Below are 19,904 nucleotides of genomic sequence, written 5' to 3' on the forward strand. Positions count from 1 at the left end.
GGCTGTAGAAGGGCCCGTCCCTCTGACACCAAGGTCTGAACAGCCTCTGCCAGATGGTTACGAGGCTTGGAGTGTTGAAACTGTGCTATGGAGGTGTTCCTCCACCCTTCTCTCCCCAGCGGCTGAGCTGACTTTGGCTCACTAGCATTGGTATTTAAAAGACTTTCAGATGTGTGTGGTCCCTGTAAAAATAAATCTCCAAAGGAAACAAATGTTATATGGTGAAAGTCTGCCAAGTCCCTGTTGCTTATTAGCTCATAGTATATAGGAGAGACTTAACTCTATAGTCTGATACAGGATAATTCTTCGATGAACTGTCAGCTCTTTCGAAGATTCAGATTTAAAGCCTGTTGCTCTATAGGGTCAAGCCTGAGCCATTGGCTGTATGGGTGTTTGGTTTTGAGCACCTTGACATAATTGGCAGAGCCCTGAAATAGTAATTTGTCATTTCACAGGGTTTTGGCGTGTAAGTTCACATTGAGCAAAGCTTTGAAAGTAGTGATCATGGATGACATTTTCAAGGCAGTCCAGAAGAGCAGAGGTTAAAATAAGAAATGTAATTAAATGCGTCTTGTGCATCAAGATGACTTGAAAATGTTGATCCAAGACTTCCTTCAAAAGCAGTGATCACTTGTTTTAAATTTTTCCAGAATTACCATCTGTGGTGCAGCCAGACCTTGGCTACTTACCACCTTAACTTACATGCTGATCAGAGAACATGCTGTGCTATCAGATGCAATTTTTGATAAAGTCAGGTTGATGTATAGTGAAGTAACTGGGCATTGACATTGGGAGTGCTTAAGACTGCAACTCCTAACGATGCTAGAAACTGGATTTTCTAGGTATGTGAGGAAGTTAGCACAATGTAGTCACAAAATCCTTTTTACCTGCAGCCTGTCCCTTTCCAAAGTATCACGGTTGCTCAGCCATGTCAGCAAACGTGTCTTTATACAGGTTTGGTTACACAGGCAAAAGTCTGAATGTTAGCTTCCTGAGGGAAAGATCATTCATCTGATTTAAAGCAGATTAAATTATCTGAAGAGCTAAATTTATCTTTCCTTTTTGGCTAGATTAAATTATTGATGGGAAGAATTTTCTTTCCAATTCTCAGTCACTCCTGCTGCCTAAAATGGTTTAGATTATGGTGTCTTAGAGAGTGAGTCTGTTCTGATGTAAATGGGTTTTGACTAGCATTAACTCCTTAAGGCCAGTGAAGAACTCCTGAAGGGTCTTGTCTCTGACCAGCAGAAATGAAGTGGGGAGCAGGCTCTTGCATTCATCAAGAAAGCGCTGTTTATTTCTATGTCTTATTACATAGCCCAGCCAATGTCTGTAGTATGAGGTGATCCTATTCTCCTTTGAAGAGAAGCAAATATGGTGCAATTCACTGAGAACATGTGAAATCAGTCTGGCTCCAGGGCTTTTCACTTCTGATGATGCTCTGCCTGCTGAGATCCTTCTTGTCTTGTGGCAGGATTAAAGAAGGGCAACATACTGAAGGTGACTTGGGCACCTTTTAGGAGTAACTTGAGGTTTTACCCAAGATGAACATTACCATCATTGGCTATAGAACCCTTATCCATCAGTTAGGAACAAATACTAGTCTCTTGCTGGAGTAATTCTGTTTTTGAAAGGAAGTGCCCATCCTCCCATCCAAAAAGCTTCTGGCAGTGTCCTGAGCAGACATGTCCATATAGACATGCTTCTTTTTATCACCAGTGGGTATGGTCTCAGATGTGGAAAGAAGTCAAAAGCCATGTGTTAATGCACTTTGAGATACTCAGAACTCTCCATACAAGTCAAACTTGTGGATGAATAAATTGTACAATTCCACTGACTGCATGGGTTTACATTTTCCTGCCAGGCTACCCTGGGGTACTATTCAAGTCCTTAGACATCATCCCAAACAGTCTGCCTCTTCTCTGTCAAAGCACTGTGCACCACTGAAAACTGAATTTGGTTTCCTTTTCTCTATTCTTGCTGTTACTGTACTTGGCACATGCATAACAATTTGTATCTTTGGCACATTTTTAAAGTATGAGTAAGTTTATATTTACAGCAGTATTGTGGTATAGGGAAGAATTGTTAATCCTGGACAGATTAAGCACATGGTGATGAATGGCCAGGTATTATCCAATTTGGAATGGGATCTAATGGGAAGGCAAACACTTGGAAGTCCCACCTACCTCTTGCAGACCCTACTGAAATATGCCCTGGAGAGCACTGCTCTTTCCTGTGGTCCTCTCAAGTGCTAATTCCTGAGGAAGGAGAGTGGATCTGTGTTCTTTGTAGTGATCCCACCAAGCACAGAAGGGAGCGGCCAACAGCTTTAGTGGAGGATGCATGGGAGCCTTTGAATAAAGGATGGTTTCAGGGAGTAAGAAACTTTTTGCAAATGTCATGTGTGAATGTTGCTGGCAAACAAAGATGAGCTGTCTGTGGGTTTGTGTCAGTGTTGCCTGGACTATCATATACAGGGCAGACAAAGCTGGAATAAATGCTAACTTTTTCTGTGTAAATGTGATGCTGCTATGATATGCCAAAATGACAACATCTGATGTTTTCATTCAAAACAGGCACTGCGTTGTTAGGGAAGATTTCCTTTTACAGATGGGAAGACCCTCCCATTTCCAAATCCCATTATTTTCTAAAAGGAAAGTTGTAACCAGCACCAGCAGGGTTAGTGGTGCTGTTCTAACTGCAGGATTGAAATCTCCATCCAGAAAGCAGGTGAAAGATTCTGCTGTCAAAGTGAAAGATCCTGGTATAATTTTGATACAGCTGAATCCTGCAGTGGAATCAGAAAATAAACTTCTGGTTTGGGATATAAGCCAGGTTGAATCTGTTGGGTTAAGCTTGTGTCAAATGACTCCATCTTAAACCCCTTGGGGATTTGGATGAACTGGGATTCAGAGCTCTGGCTTTGGCTTGTGTCCAGTGTTAACGGAGAAAAATTATTCAGGGGCACCTCATGCAGAACCACCAAGTGAATTCTCCCTTTCTGCTTGCCAGCATAAACCGTGAATGCTGTGTAAAACCATTACAGGAGCAGAACTGTGCCCAGTTCCACCAGTCAACTTCTTTCTTACTGGCTTCTTACTGGCTTTCCTGATGCACGGGAGTCCTGTGCCAGCATTCGAACACACTGTAGTATTGTAGTGATGACCTCCCTGTACTGGTAATCCTATAATATTGGTACATCAGATTATGCTCTTGGCATTTTTTTGTATTTTTTTGTTTATTCTTTTTTTTTTTTTTTTTTTTCCCCCCCCCAGTGAGGCCAGATGCCTTCTTGGTGAAGCTAGAACCAAAGGAAAATTTGCATCCTACAGAACATCACCCCCAAACTTGCAACTTTAAACATTTTATTTACCCATCTGTTAACATATCCAGAGCTGGAATGGACACACCCTTTTTTTTTCTTTCAAATACAGTGAAGCTACAAGCAGACGGCTGATGATGGGATTGAAAACCACTGAGGCAAAGTTACTGTGAAGGGATGGAACAAGGCACTAGGACCTAGGAGGCGTCTCATCCACCCTGGCAGGAATTTCTTGCTTGGAGCTCAGACAACAAAGGCAGAGTGAGCCTGGTTTTCTTTCTCTCAGCATCTCCACCCTGCGCGCTGAAAACCGGTGAGTAGAGCTTTTTTGAGTGGCTTGCATGCAGAAAAGTAACAGATGTCAGACAGAAAGGACGAATCTTTCTCTTAGTACCTTACAGCATCTGCAGTTCATTTTAAAATCAAAACGCCCTGCATCCTTTGATTCGTTCCTGAAGTTGCTTGGATGTTTCATTGTTCAGTGCCTGACACCGGACTGAATCTACCCCAACTAGCATTGTGGTGAAAATGTCCCCAACTTGGGGTTTCTGTGCAGATCGCCTGCATTGTCACGTTCTGCTTTATTGCAGACCAGGGACAATGATTTTTCTCGCACATGCCACTGACATTGTAAAATACAGGGAAGGAGCTTCGTCCTGGCAAATCTAAGGCATGGGGAAGAGATAGCAACAGCTTTTCCTAGATTTATACCTGGCTGCCAAGTGCCGGTGTAAATCCCCTTTCTGCCCTGTGTTAATATGCAAGCCACATACGTGAGTTGCTTGTTCCTGGCTGTGCTGGGTGAGTGGAAGGGTCTTTCTATTGCAGAATTGGGGGTTCCTCCTCCTTTTGTGTTGGGGTTTAGTGCGGGAAGAAGGTTGCTTTTGAGCACGAATTAGAGACCATGCAGAAATTCCTGCTTGCTGGGTGTCAGCTCAAGTCTCAGCTTTTCTGTGCTAGTCGCTTGTGGTAGGAGCCCCCCCGCGCTCAGAACAATGAAAGGTGAGGAGCAGGGGCGGTGTGTCCCTTGGGTAGGGGCACTTCCAGCAATTAAATCACTTAAGGCTGGAAGGGGGGTGGAAATAACCCCTTTATTTTCTCCTCCTCATTAAACGGCAGCAGAAATGCGATTCAGAGGAGACTCGAGGCTGAAAAGAGCTTACCAAAGCCTTGTTTCAATGACAGATTTTTCTTTCCAGTCATTTCTTCTTAGAGATGTAGGCTGGTCCTGGGAATTGATTGATGGGCTAGGAGGGGGCTGCGGATAGGGGGAAGGGTGGGTTGGATCTCATTGCTAACCCTTATTGAACAGGCTGTCACAAAGAAACTGCTTATTCCCCTGTGACCATTCTTTCATAAATGCCAGTTTATTCTAATGTTAAACATTCAGATGCTCTGGTTCCTTCCATGATTCGACAGATTGAAGGGCTGACTTACTGGGATCTCCTTGTTTTCTGTCGCCAAAGGAAACCTCACAGGGCTCAGAGGTTTAATTCATTGCCAACTGGTGTTTGGACGAGTTTTTGGGGGCTGAGTTGTGATTGCCATGTACCCCTTTGGCCTCAAGTCCCAATTTACTGCACTTTGAAAACTCCCAGGTGCACAAGCAGCTGGCTCTCTAGAAACGTGTTCCCTGCCCCCAGTAGTTGGATCCCTTTCAAAATGCAAGGACCCCTCCTACCCTCAGTCCCCCAGAATCGATACAAATCTGGATCAGGGGAGGGGGAGTTTCCCAAATGCATCTGTCCTGCTCCAGACACAGCTCTTGCAGTAGTGTCATTTTTCTCTCTGCATTGTGGCTCTGCTTGGCTCTAACCTGTCCCTTTGCACTTCTTCTCTCCCCGTCTCCTTCCTGCTCAGCTTCAGTTCTTTAGGGTTCACCAAACTATGGAACTTGATTTTGGACACTTTGACGAAAGAGACAAGGCGTCCAGAAACATGCGAGGCTCACGTATGAATGGGTTGCCCAGCCCCACTCACAGTGCTCACTGTAGCTTCTACAGAACCAGGACCTTACAGGCACTGAGTAATGAGAAGAAAGCCAAGAAGGTGCGTTTCTATCGCAACGGGGACCGCTACTTCAAGGGGATTGTATATGCCGTGTCCTCTGACCGCTTCCGAAGTTTTGATGCTCTCCTGGCTGACCTGACCCGGTCCCTGTCCGACAACATTAATCTGCCTCAGGGAGTCCGTTACATTTACACCATCGATGGGTCGCGGAAGATCGGGAGCATGGATGAGCTGGAGGAAGGTAATTAGCATCGCTGTCTGGTGCAGTGAGGAGGCGGGGTGGGAAGGGGGCTGCACCACTTGGGTCTGCTGTTAAGGTCACATTTCCTTGGGCGCTCAGGGATGCTTCTGCCCCTCTGTGCACCCATCCACCCTCCCCTCCAGAGAGGTGTGGGAGAGGGTGGCAGTGCAGTGACTGACACCCCCAGGGTGTCCCCCAGCACGCTCTCTCGGGTGCAGATGTGAAGCCAGAGAGGTGTGTCTTACTCTTGGCTAGACATGGCTGTGTCCATCACTTAGGGGCTGTCTGAGGGTGTCCCCTGCCTGTCCAGGCTGGGGCGGGGGGGAATGTCCCAGATGGGTGCAGGGGGTGGCTGTGGAGTGATGTGGGCTTCCCACTGGGGTGGATGGGTATGAATGGACAAACAATGGGTGCTGGGGGATTCATGTAGTGTGTGTAATGGGGGTGGGAGAGATTTATGCACCCCCACACTGTATGGGGGTGTTCTGAGGGCTTTGTGCACAATGTGTGTGCGTAGGGGTGTGGTCAGGGACTTGAGTGTGTGTGGAGGGGGTGTGTTGGGGTGCGTGCAGTGGGTGTTGGGGGTGCATGTGGTGGGTGTGTGGAAGGTGGGGTGCTGGGTTTTTTACAATGTTTGGGGAGTGTATGGAGGGGTGTTGGGTTAATGCTGTGTGTTTAGAGGGGTGAGTTGATGAACAAGGTGTGTGTACGGAGAAGAGTGTTTTGGGTGGGTTGCACTTGGTGAAATTTGTGGTTTTATACGTGTGTATGTGTGTGGAGGAAGGTGTAAGGAGGCTTAATTGCAGAGGAGGTGTTGGGATTCCTTGAGAAGGTTCATGCAGAGGGTATGCATCAGGGTTTGTGGTTAGGGAGTGTGTGGAGGTATGTTGGGCTGCATCTGTAAGGGGGAGTTCTGGGGGGGATTCTTGCAAGGTGGTGTTTGTGGAGAGGGCGTTGGGAGTTCATCTGCTGCATCTGAATATGGTTCATGCAGGGTCTGTATGGAAGGGAGGTGTATTGAGATGTTCAGATGGGACTGTGTGTGTAAGGGGGCGTACTGGGGAGTGTTTCTGCCAGGACTGTGTGTGGTGGGGTGGGCTGCTGCAGTAGGTCTGTGGGGGAGTGTGGGAAGGCATCCCCTGCGTGGCAGGTCTGAGTGTACCCCTGTATCTGGAAAGGGTGCTGGTATGCCTATTCCTGAGTGCCACTTGGACTGTGGGGTGAAGGATGAGTCAAAAATCAATCTTCCTGCCCTCTGGAGGGGGTGATCTGGGGGCAGGCTTACTGCTGTGGAGCTCAGCTGCCAGCCTTGCCTGTGCCTGGAGAGCTCCCTCTGCAGCAGTGGGCTGCTGCTGGGGGTGCTGCCTTTCTCGGGGAGTGGCAGCAGGACCCCCAGGATGAAACTGCTTCAGGGTCAGTCCTACTTCTTTGCCCAAGGCATGGCCGTGGGTAGGTTCTGCTGGTGGCAAACCCAAGTGGGACACCCGCACAGCGGACACCCGCAGCCACCCTGCTTTTCTCTTCCCTGAGCAATTCAGATATTCTGTTCTTTGTTTGGAACTGGAATGTCCTGATTACTGTTGCAGGAAGGGAGTTACTCTTCCCTGCTCCTTGATGTTTTCCCCCAAGCAGATGACCTGGCTGATTTGGTCAGCTACAGAAAATCCACAAGGGTTTTGCCTTCAATAAAAGACAATGGATGTGAGTGTGTGAGCCACTGAACTGCAGGGGCAGCCTCAGCAGTGAGTCATTGTGTGACCTTGACTAAAGCATCTCTCCCTAGAATTCCTGATCTGTCAAGTGGGATACTCGTTTCCCCAAAATACTTTGTAGGGACAAGCACACAGAATAAATATTGGTTTCCATAGAGGAGTTTTACTGGGAAGAAATTGCTGCCTTTCAGAGAGATGATGCAGTCCTAGTGGAGTTATTCTCAGCCCAGTTACAGCTGTCAAACGGAGGTGTGGCCTCCCTTAATTTTAGAGATTCTGCCATGTTTCATTCTGATCTCTTAATATGGCCACAGCCTTTCTCTAATGACACATCTCAGTTCTGCTTGTCCTAGGTTTTATGTAAATCTACAGGAATAACTCCACAGGAGAAAGTACAGTTCTTTATTCTCTTTTAATACTCTTCCTCCATTTATACTCTTCCTGCTTTTTGTCAGTGAAGTGAAGAGACCTTTAGTTATACCTGCTTTGCACTGGGTTTTGCTGCAGGTAAGAAGGTACCTAGTTCTTGAAAATATCTTTTATTGGTTAAGGTACAGGCAGGAGATGCTGGCATTTGGCCAAAATGATATCTGGAAATAGCACTGAAGAAATGGCACTAAAACAAAAATAGGATTGTCTGTGTGGCTGGGTCCTCAGCAGCACATCAACTAGGAAAATACAATCTGAGTAGAGTCAAAACAAAGGAATCCAGTGTTTGAAAACGCAAAAGTAGATCTGCATGCTGTTTTGGGAATATTGTTATTGTTAAACTGTCAATATTTCTAGGGATGGCCTATGCATTTGTTGTAGAAAAGCAATCTGGGAAAGACATTGCTTTTGATTTATAATACCATGGTTGTAACCAACCTAGTGGTAAACTGTGCTGTTAGCCTGGGTGTTTGTCTAACTGTGCTAGGTACACACATGGAAAAACTGAACTTCAGAGAAATTGTGCTGTGACATACAAGAACAGTACATACACAAACAGTATATGTTTGCCATATAAATTAGCTTTCTGGTTGGAGACTGAGGGTAAATAAACTAGTTCTAGTTGCTGTAATGTGACTAATTTATAATTGTAATTTCCAATAAACAAGTAGAACCCAGGAAAAGAAGTAATCAGAGAGGCTCGGCTCATCTCAATAGTTTGATTGCAAAAGCTGGTGAATTACTGATAATATTTCATATCATGTTCTAAGCACTTGATTACTTTTGCATGACTTTAAAAATGTGCTTTTATGGTGTAGTCTGAATGTACTTCTGGAGGGCAGAGAATGATATTGCACGGTACCAATATCCTTGAGACAGATATTTCAGGTGAACAAAACCTACTTGGTGTGCTGCTAATTAAATAGGACTTGGAAATAACCCTTCTGGTCTCCAGACTCAGCATTCAGGGTTGTTCTCAAGGTTCTGGATGGATGTTTTGCTTCACCTGTTCCTTCTTGGACAGATTGGGAATTCTCTCTTACTCTTTGGCCACATCACTCCTAGTTGCCGGTTGGGATTTGTCTCTTGGTCTTTTCCTGTACTGAATCCTAAAGCCTCATGTTTTGGAAGGCCACTAGGACTCTGTCACAGAGGTGCTCTTTGCTGCCTGCTGAGTTCTTCCTCACCTGTCACTGGCTGTGTTTTTTCATACTGCCTTCTGTACCAGAGAGCTGTCTATGTCCATGTCTCCCAATGTCCTTCTCTGAAAATGCACTTGTTCCATTTTTCTTTTCCCTCCTTTCACTATAATGGCCATCTTCCATTACTGTAGTCATTGTCTTAATCTTGACTCCCTATTTTCAGCATTCAGTTCTAATGAATTTGTAAATTATGCACATGCTGCCATTGATTAGGACTGTATTCCTTCTTAATCTATATGCTAGTTTAATGCAGTACAGCCTCCTATTACTGCACTGTTACAGCTGGTCTTGACTGCAGGTAAATTGCTGACAGCATCTCCCACTTGCATAATCTCTTGGCTGAGTCAGGAGTGGATATTGGGCCCAAGTGCTACTTCTGTCATGGTGGTTTTAGTCAATAAGTAAAATCTTTGAAAAGAGCACCAGGTGATCTTTATTCCCTTTCATATTATAATTGGGTCAAGTAACCAAGGCTTTAGGAAGTCAATACATGAAGCTGCCTTTATAGATTATTGGTGAGCCACTGCTGTAACATTAATTCTGTGCCTTGTGCTGTGAGAAAACTTGAATATGAAAAATACTAAAGAAGTCATATGCCATCTTTTCAAACCTTGTTCAAGCTGATAGTAGAGCATCTCACATTATCATCCAAGTTTCTACTAAAACCTAGTTGCCTTTGACATCTGGACAGGGTACTTTGTTCCTTGGTTCATTTTAAGCCTTTATGTTGTAGACACATTCTGATGAGACTGCAGATTCTCCCTGCCTCAGCTCTGATGGCTTTATCTTTGAATGGAGGGGCTGGATAAGGGTGGAAGCTGATGTTACACATTGACTTCAGCAGCAAAGATGACTTAAGAAATTCTGTTCTTGGCCACGTGTTCCAAACTCGGGTTGCAGCTTGCTCTTTGTGGGTTAAAAGATTTTTTTTCTTTTTTAGTTTACTTCATAATTTTGCTGCTTTCCCATGTAGCCCCACTAGCAGTTTCTTGGCATAGTGAAAGGGACGGTGAGATGTAACTTGAAAGTGAGGGAAAGGCACAAGGCAAACTCCTAGCTGCTGAAGTAATTGCAGCTCCCAGTTCATCTCAGTACTGGTGGAGACTGGTTTGTTTCTCTGGAGGGAGGGACTGATAGTTTCCCGGAAGCCAAATTCCCCACTTGTAAAGGTAAGACATTTTTCACAATGTATTTTGAGACCCCAACTAAATGGGGCGTCCTGCTGTGCAAGGCAATATTTAAATCTGTAAGGAGAGCTCTGGCCTGGGGAGATTATGGTCTGAAGTTTCAAGGTGGAAGAAGGGATTATTACTGATGAGGAGCTGAGATGCAGAAAAGCAGTCTGACTTGTTTGTCCAAAGTCCATAGACAAAGATGGAAGTCAGAGCTCTGAGCTTTTTTGTTCAGTTGCTTTCATTCCCTTCCTGAGCCCTTTTCAGGGTCTGGTCATTGGTTTGGAGGTACTTGTATCTTTCAGGTATTTTATTATAAGCGGACTTTGGACCTGCTTCTAGTCAGTGCATGGTTTCATGTGAATTAAGCATCCCTTGCTGTGTGTGGTCAGGGTCAGAAATACATGTGGAAATGCACCCATCAAATACAAATATAGCATGGATTAGAGGTGGTCAGTAAAGTCAGAAATGCAGACATGGATTAAAACTAGAACTTGGGAGACTCAACATTTAGTTGAAGCTGTAGAACTCCTTCCTTCTGAGCTCCTGGTATGCTCAGGCTGTTAGGCACAGCCCCCCTTGCATTGTGGTCAGAGGGCCCATCCGAGAGTGGATCTATGCCCTTCTCCTGTGTTGGGCTAGTTGTCTGAATTTTGTTCTTGCCTCAGATTAAACATAAGAAAAAGCTGAACATGATTTTGCTTTGCTCAATGGGGTTTCATTGTAAACATACTTGGGCTGTGTGAGATGTTTCAGAGAGTGTTTCCAAGCTCTTTGTATCCTGTCATGCCCTGGGGAATCTTTTCCAAAATCTTGTCCAGGAGTGTTTAAAGTAATCATAGGAGGGACTCCACCCTGGTGCTGTACAGAGGCCAGTGTGTGCTGGGACCAAGGGGCTTATAGGAAGTATGTTGCAATCTCCACCCAATGTGTGCATCTTCCAGTTTGCCTGCAAAAGTGAAATTCATGTAGTCCACTACTGATACCTGTGGCATTGTTTTCTATGACTGTTGTCCTGACAGCTTGGCTAATTACATCCTATATAACAACACTTATCCTTCTGGTTCTGTTGTATTTGCTTGCTCATCCTGGCTGTCACATTGGGACTGGTGTGGTCCCATACATGCTTTATGGGCATCATGTGATTTTGAAGGTGATTTGTAATCACACATTTCTTTCACTTTTTCAACAGAACAAGAGGTGCTTTTCTCAAAGAAGAGCTCCCTGTGGAAAAGCCAAAGGAAGGAAGCTCTTCCAGAATTCATTTTGCCACAGTGGAGTAGGTCTTGCGGCAAAGATCCTTTTTAATGCATAAAGTAGCAGGAAGTTAATGTGTTTGAAACTAAAGGCCTACTTTAACACTGTATGTAATGAACTCTGCAAGGTGTTAAATCTACTTAATTCCTATTGAAGCCATAGTAAACGCCATGAAACATGAAAGCTGGGCATAGTAGCACCATCTCAACTTTGCAAAAGCAGAGTTAACAACCGAAATAATTGACTGCAGCCCACAGAGACTGTTTTTGGAAATTTACACTTTCAAAATGGCCTCAATCCAGCTTTCCTGATTTTTCTCATGAGGCTTCTGCCCACAGTTCATTATACTTGAAAACTTGCTGCTGCATGCTGAAAAAGGATAACTTTTTCTGAAAGTACAGCCTGTCATTTTTAGTATTGTCACAAGGAGCTGCTGTAACAGGACTGAAGGATTAGCACTCATCTTGAGCTTAGAGTTTTTCTAAGAAACCTTCTCTAAGGCAAACCTTATCTTTGCTGAGATCATTCCTTCTTTAGAAGCTGAATAATCACCTTGTGCTTCTATCAAATTGGTAGCACAGTAATGCGCAGGCAGAGTAATTCAGTGTGATACAAGCAATGGCTTCAAATAGCAAATATGCTTATCATGACTGAAGGTAAAGGTCTACAGTCAGTCCATCTATTGCTGAGGGCAGGATAGAAGGAATAAATAAATGCCTTGGCTCGTTTGGTGGCATGATAGAAATTGTGACACCTCTGGAGCATGCTGGCATGATGACAAGTGCACATCATCCTGCAGGGCTTTGGCTTTGCAGTGCAGAAAGGGCACTTTGCGCTGACCTGGCTCTGCACTTAAAAAATGCTGTCCTTAGCACCATTGGTGTCTTGCCCATAGCGTGGCGTTCAGCTTCAGGTTGGATCTTGTCGGGGTGATGCTTCTCACTCTTACAAAAGCCTTCTAACCCCAATGCACGAATGTGTCTCTTTGGGCCTCCCGTCTGGGATTTTGTTTGGAAGTAATGACGTGGCTGTTCATCATACCTTCTCATGGCTTATAGCTGGACTTCTGCACATGTACACAGCTGCTTGCTGTCTGAAGACGTGTTCCTGAAAATATTTGTGCACAGATTTTTATGCTTAGGCTGGGGACCAATATAATTCTTGGAGTTGTTTCTTTTGCTTTTGACAAAATCTTATACCCTCTCCCTCCCCTTTCCTTCTGTTATGCTGTGCACGTCTTCTGCAACCATGCTGGGTCTATCAGTTATGTTTCTTTGACTGGCAAAATTGTACACCTTGACTTCTCATTATAGGCTTAGCATAGGTGGATGTAGCAGAGAAACCAAGAAACTGCTCTTTCTGTGGTAGCACTATTCCCCATAAGATTTCTCTCTTTTATGATCTTCTGGCCACAGTACACATCTTCAAAGCTGGAAAGTTCACAAGTCTCCTGCCCATGCTTGCCCAACCCTGCTACCACCTCATGGTGAGGTTTGGGTAAAACCCAGCAGTGGTAAATGAAATAGTATGTGTTCCTGGCTGCCAAATGGTAAAAGGGATGTGCCTCACCGAGGAACTTGAATGATAATTTTGCTATTATTTTGAGGGCTGTAAACTGAGTTTGGGAAGACATCAGTTGAAGTGGTTTTTAAATCACTTCAGCTTACATCTTTAGGTTGGGTAAGAAGGAAAGAAAAGCTCTTTTTTTCAGGAGTTTTCCTGCTATAACTGCAGAAATTGTGCTGAGAAGAGCTGCTGTTCTGAACTGTGATTCTGAATTGTCACTCCAAGGAAATTTCTGTCCAGTTTTAGAATTCAATAAAATATTTGCTAGGATTTGGGTTAAATGAATCAATGTGAGAAAGGGCAGATTACATTTTCCACTTCTGTCTGTGAGCATAATTTGAAAGGCTGATGTATATATAACCCAATACCACATTTGTGGAAACAAAGCCTAGGAGAATGAGTGTTGCCTTCATACCACTATTACCTTTGGTGTATGCTGTTGTAAATACACCAGACAGCAATGGTGTGAGTGATGAATTTCAAATGAATCAGCTGGAAGTAAGAGTAATAGTACTGTACTAAACAGACCAATAATCTTTTCCACATACTTTAAAACGTAGAATTTATTAATGGAAAACACACTGCAACACCTTGTGTTTATAGAACACGGTACAAATATACACTTTCTTTCATGGTGGCATCTTCTGCCCCACAGTATCATGTGCACACAGATGAAAGTCAAGCCTTGCAACACTTCAGTGGCAGATATTGCTGATTTGTTTTTCAGGTAGGGAAGCAGACATGCAGGTGAAGTCAGGACCTTCCACAGGCGGGCCTAGGGCAGGGATGAGGATAGTATTCAAATCCCTTATTCCTAGCATTGCGTTTAAACATAGAAATCCCTTTTCTCAAAGGATAATGCTACAGTTCTGTTGAGCACGCTTATAAGGGCTCTGCTGCCCAGGGATTATGGGCTTGGGAGGGCTCAGGTTCTTAGGGTGGCTAATTCCCTGTGAGCATCTCTAACTCCCCCTGCTGCACTTCACACTCAGTTGTGAAACTGGAGAGAAGCATAGGCCCCCTCCGTGCCAGGTGTTGCTTGGCTGAAGCAGATAAATAAACCACAACTTATCACTTATTAATCAGAAAGATTTAAAGTATTCAATGCTTCTGGAAAACAGTATCTCCAGTGGGAATTCTGTATAATGTATGGTACTCTGTGGGGTATCTTTATGTTTCATTTGAGTCAGATTTAAGAAATAGAAGGAATTAAGGAGCTTCAGCTGTAGGTACTACAGTTTATTGAGGAGTTTTGCTGATAGCACACATGCCTCAAATATAGATTTTTTTATTGTTTGTTCACGCCACCAGAACCCGCTGCTGGAATTATTGCATTAGTTTGGGATACACTAGTTGGTAAAATGCTCAACTGACAGTGTTCGTCACAACCCTTGTTAGCTTTCTTCGCCCTTCTGTATTTCTGTTCCATCTTCAGAAGGGAAAACACAGTATCTGCTTCCTGTTGATAATTGATTTTGTTCATTTTATGCACTTGGGCAGATGGAGCAAGGCTGCAGTTGGTGATGTAAGCACCACAAGTCCACATCACTTTCTGGCAAACTGGGTACAAAATCAGGGTTAAAAAAAAGTTAGCATCCTGTGTCTTTTCTATAGCTGCTTCTGACATGCATCACTTGGCATTAATAAGGACATAAATACTACACAGACTGTTGTTTTAAGCCTATTAAAGCCTTCTGTTTGTGTACCTGTTAGTGGTCTCACCATACATTCTGTGAAGGGATTGTCTCAGTGTCTTCACCAAAAACGCATTTTGGTCAGCAGAAGGACAACTACATGAACACTATACTGGATGCATCACATGCTTGGAACACAAAATTCTGTAGAAATCAGTGGGCTGTTTGGAAATCCGTATTTACACCTTTGCCAATTGAATGTAACATTCTGCCTTAGCGATCCTGTGATGGAAAGCCAGACTCAGATGTTGGGTAGGCTTTTCAAAGATGTCCAGGCCCTGGCGTCTGCAGTAGGGACAAATAAGGAAATGCAGCCAGTCTATTTATATGAAGAAAGATTTATTTTTTTCTTTTTCAAAATAGTTACATCTATATTTTGATTTCAAACCTATCATATTTGAAGAACTTTGTTCTGTAAGATGAGCTTCATAAAACACTGAAAGAAACTCTATAAGATTCTACAGGTACCCATGTTATGCCTTCAGTTTCTATTAAAATTTTATCTAATGGCGAGACAAAAGCTTTTTCCTCCAGCAATGACTGACTTTTTTTCATTGCATTCTCAAGTGCTCAGCAGCCTGAGTCATTTCAGACTAGACAGCTACATTCCCTTAGGGATACTGTTTTACAGTCTCGTTTTAGTTATAATTCTTCTAGCATCCATCAGATTTGCAGACCCAAAAGGAGATCCTACAAATCCTTTAAGGTGCTCTTAAAACCTTAGATAGGATCCTGTGAATTACAGAGAAAGCTTGAAACTAATTTTGGATGGGATAGTGAAGGGCTTTTTTGTGAATTACTATCAAGACTGTGTAACCCTTCTTTACCATGTCGAAATTTGGATTTCATATATTTTTGGTTGGTACCAGCCATATAAAAGCAAGCAGTGGTATTTCATGTAGTGTTTTATCTCAGCTGCCACTAGGTCTGTCCTCTAAAAAACCACTGACATTATAATGAAGCATATTTGTTATGTCTGCTAGATTTATCAAAGCTGTTTTCGGTAGAGACCTATTCAGTATCAGATTTTCTTTATTTTTCAGGCATGACACAAAAGGTACTCTGTGGATGAATGTTGATATCTTCTTGGCTGGGGATAACAGGATGAAGTTGTAGCTAGGTGTGTAAAGATGGAGTGGAAGCTGGCAAATTTACAGAATATTTTAGGTGATAAAATAATCTCGTGTTTAGGAGCTATTAGGCAGCTTAGTTGCATCTTCAGGTACCTACATCCCTTTATAACTGTCAACCTTCTTTAAGTCCTAGTTCATGTGACTGGTAGTATGTATTTGCTGGTGCAAGCCATGGCTGGCTGACTTAATTTGGGGAAATACTAGTCATATTTTAAATAAGCATAACATAAATATAAAATTAAAATAAGACAAAATGTTTTAATAACAAACTGTCATGGAAGCGCTAATGAAAACAATTATTCATGATTTACATGATGAATGGGGGGAATGTACAGTGACTTTTTCAGCAGTCTTACGGTAGTAACTGTAGAATTAGACTGGTGTTCATTTCTTTCAAAAGGGGAGAGTTATGTCTGCTCGTCTGACAACTTCTTCAAGAAGGTGGAATACACCAAGAATGTCAATCCCAACTGGTCTGTCAATGTGAAGACATCTGCCAACCAGAAAGCACCTCAGTCTCTGGCCAGCAGCAATAGCGCCCAGGCAAAAGAGAACAAAGATTTTGTACGTCCCAAGCTGGTAACCATCATCCGCAGTGGGGTGAAGCCCCGGAAGGCAGTCCGTGTGCTCTTGAACAAGAAGACTGCCCATTCGTTTGAGCAAGTTCTCACCGATATCACTGAAGCTATAAAACTGGAGACGGGAGTAGTCAAAAAGCTGTATACCTTGGACGGGAAACAGGTAGGAAATTTTACAGATGTTATGTCTCTTTCTTTTTCTTATCTTGAGGCTTTGCTGACTCAGAACAATTTTTGAAACCTAAAATTAACCTGACATGATCACTACCATCTGTTCTCTTAGAAGTCAGACTTCTCATGCCAGTGGTTAAGTTACTAAATTTTCACTGATATTAATATCAAGTAAAGAATGCAGCCAACCGTCTGAGTGAAACAGATGCTCCATCCTGCACGCCAGCGTGCAGTGCGTGTCTTCCGGACTAGCTAAATAAATAACATGGGGAGTTCGGCTCACAGCCACCAGTTGATTTGGCTCTGAAGTAATTGCAAGAAATCTCAAGCTTTGGATTCGCTAAGTGAAAATATGTTGCTTGACTTTCCTTGCCCTCAGAGGAAGGCTTGCTAAGATAAAGTAATTGATCTAAGCATGCGCTTCTGGCTAACTCAGTAATTAGCAGAAAAAGCATGGAACTGTGTTGCGTTTTCTTGACAAAATGCATAAAGAGATAACATGCAGAAAGGGACTTGGGTCACAAATATTTAGTGGGTCGTCATAATGTGCTTCATGTCTACATTTTCCTGGAACTGAAGGAAACATCTGTCTCTTGTTAGCAGCTACACAGCAATAAGCCATTTCATATTGCTGTACCTATGAAAATGCTTAAAGGAATGTGGAGGATATCTTTGGGGACTGGGAAGAGCTGGATTCTTCAAAGACGATTCTGAGCTTGATTTAACAGTTCTGTGTCTTCTGTAACTGAGGGATGGTTTTATTTTTGTCACTATTTTTCTTGCTACAGATTCTGGAGAGAGGCAGCACAGCTCTTGTGTGCGAGTTGCATGCTAGCTTTAAATTAACTCTCTTATCTCTGGAGAAAATTATTCAAATACTGGTTTTTGAAATACTATGCCAACCCTAGGCAATGTGTCCAACTAACGTGCAACTTTATGTATTAAAGTGTTCATCCTTCCAAACCCAAATACAGGCTCATAAAGTGTCCTGCACAGTCCAGGTGCACTGCCAGGGAGCTGAAAGTAGTTTGTCACACCTGTCTGATATTCTTGCTTTGTCCCGACCTCTGCATTCTGCACATCAGCGGCTGCTTCTAGCTTCATGTATACAAAAATTTTATCTGCCTGTCAAAGCTTTTCTTTCCACTTGTCTCAACCCAGCAGTTTTTCTTCATAAAATGTATATTTCATGCATGAGTGTGTGACTTTCCAGCTAGACTGTCCATGGATATAGTAGCGAGATGCAGATAAGCAGTGATACAGGGAGTGATGTACTGGAAACCTTGGAAGTGGCTGGGGGAAGAGGAAGGAGAGTCAGGTGATCTGTCCTCACTGGGGAAGTCATACATAGGCACAGGACCATGTGCTGTGAATCACTGCAGCTTTACAAAGGGTTTAATAGATGGATCTAGCCTGAAAGCAGTTGCTTACTCATGCGGACACACAGAGTCCTGTTGCTGTCACAGTTGTGAATGAGGATCTTGATCTCAACCTGTAAGTTGCCTCAGTTCTTTGAGAGCAGCCAGCATTTTGGAGGTGAGATGTTGCTTTGGGTGGCATGCAGAAACAGGGATGCCCCATGAGTGTCCATCAAACTGCTCTCTTCTCCACCTTTTAGCTAGTTACAGGAGGAAATGGTGTTCCCCCTCCACCTCTGCCTGGAGAGGAAGACTGAATCAGCTCATAAACTGAATGGAGCTTCTGGCCTGGTGACTGGACCAGCCTGTGAAATGGTGTTAATTCCTAAGTGGGGATTTGGAAAACACTGCTTGCTTTCAAGTTACAGATTGCCTAGAGTGTGTGTGGAGTGAACTGCAGTTTGTTGCTGGAGTGGCTGCCTTGCATGGAGCTACAGCTGAGCAAGGGGCACAAAGATCTATGTAATTTAACAATTCCTACTGCAAGTTGTTGTCCATAGCAGACACCACACCATACATGGCTCTTCTTGAGTCAAAAAAATAAAAGGCAACCTTGTTTTCCTCCTGTCAAGCTCTGACAGCTGTACCAGTGACTGGTGCCTTAATTCAGCACTGTTTTGACTGGGGCAACCTGACAACTTCACCATCAGTTTTTGTTGCAGAAATGTGATTTCACTAAAGTCTGAATAAAGATATCACATCTAACTTGTTCACCATATTATGAGATGTGATATTTCATTGTGTGTTAGACACACCACTGGGAGTTTCACCGTATGCAAATGCAAACACAGTATTTCAGTTATTGAAAAGAGTGAGATTTTGTGATTTGACATCAATGGAATGTTTGATTTTTGTTTGCTGCATCGGTTATTGTTGAAGCTTCCTGAAGAGCAAACCCAGTTCACTAAGGCTTTGTTTTTATTGGAAGGTTTCCTTCAATGTTTGTTTTTAAAATATGAGTTCATTTGAAATTTTCCACCTATGCGTGTTTAATGTTTAAGCTAGAACTAGAAGCTTCTGCTGTGGGTGCAGTGTTTGCTGTTTCCGTGACATACTGCTCCACAAAATCTGACCTTCTGATGTGATCTGTAAGAGGTTTTTGCATGTCTGATTCTGACATTAGAAAGAAGTTTTTGAATACCTAATTCTGACAAACAGTACTTTATTTTCTGGAGAAAATATTCATGCAAAAACACAAGCTGCTCAAAGCTGAAGTACTGACAAGAATTCTGACAGTCTGTCTCTTTGAGTGTCATCAGAGGCACGTTACTCCCTCTGTTGTGAAATGATAAAATTTACAAAAGGAATGTACAAAGGAAAATTATCCTTCCTCAGTCCATGAGCTGTAACTTAATGAGGGGAGATGATTATTTTATTTATAGGCTTTTCCATGGTGCTCATCAGTAGAGTAATCAAGATGCTTTAGAAGTACAGATAGTAGTGGCAATGACAGAGTGGTGTGTAAATAATTACATTTCTATGCACTAAAGACCTGCATTTGGAGTGAGAAAGCAGTTAATTGAGAGCTGCATGGGATGTGTTTAAATAAATGTAGCACTCAAAACAACAGTGAGGTTCGTTTTTTTAAAGCAGATTTTGTTTCTTTTTATGTCTTGGGTTGTCTGTAGAAATATGGCCCTTTCAAAACTGCTAAATTAGTATCTTGTGTTTAAGTAATATCTTTAACTTGGTCTTGCACATACGTGTAATGCTTTGTGCCTTGTCTGTCTGTATTCAAGCTCCTTTCCTCCTTGGAGTATATCATCACCTCTTGGTGGGCACCCTTGAACTCAAAAGGGGTTTCAAATTGTTGACCAGGAATGAGTCATGTCAGAGAATCACAATAGAGATTTAACTTTTGAACTTTCAAGGCCCTATAGGAAATGGTATAGGTCAAAGAATTCAGTGCATTCAACAAATACTACAGTGGATCAAATTCAGCATTTGGTTCCATGACTACAACTGCTGTTATGTTATGTATATATGTGTAATATATATC

The 19,904-nt window shown here is 43.1% G+C and overlaps 1 protein-coding gene across 2 annotated transcripts in view; it reads left to right on the top strand.

Annotated features, from left to right (window-relative positions):
* Window positions 1-3,441: 3,441 nt before the first annotated feature.
* Window positions 3,442-19,904, top strand: part of DCX (doublecortin) — an 85,264-nt gene continuing 68,801 nt past the window's right edge. For both annotated transcript variants that reach the window (XM_040614621.1, XM_040614622.1), the window contains exons 1-3: window positions 3,442-3,635; window positions 5,183-5,573; window positions 16,139-16,479. In XM_040614621.1, coding sequence (XP_040470555.1) covers window positions 5,210-5,573; window positions 16,139-16,479 — 705 coding nt within the window. In that variant the 5' untranslated portion in view covers window positions 3,442-3,635; window positions 5,183-5,209. The remainder of the gene's footprint in view (window positions 3,636-5,182; window positions 5,574-16,138; window positions 16,480-19,904) is intronic.

Source organism: Falco naumanni, chromosome 14, assembly GCF_017639655.2.
Source record: "Falco naumanni isolate bFalNau1 chromosome 14, bFalNau1.pat, whole genome shotgun sequence".
Taxonomy (NCBI): Eukaryota; Metazoa; Chordata; class Aves; order Falconiformes; family Falconidae; genus Falco; species Falco naumanni.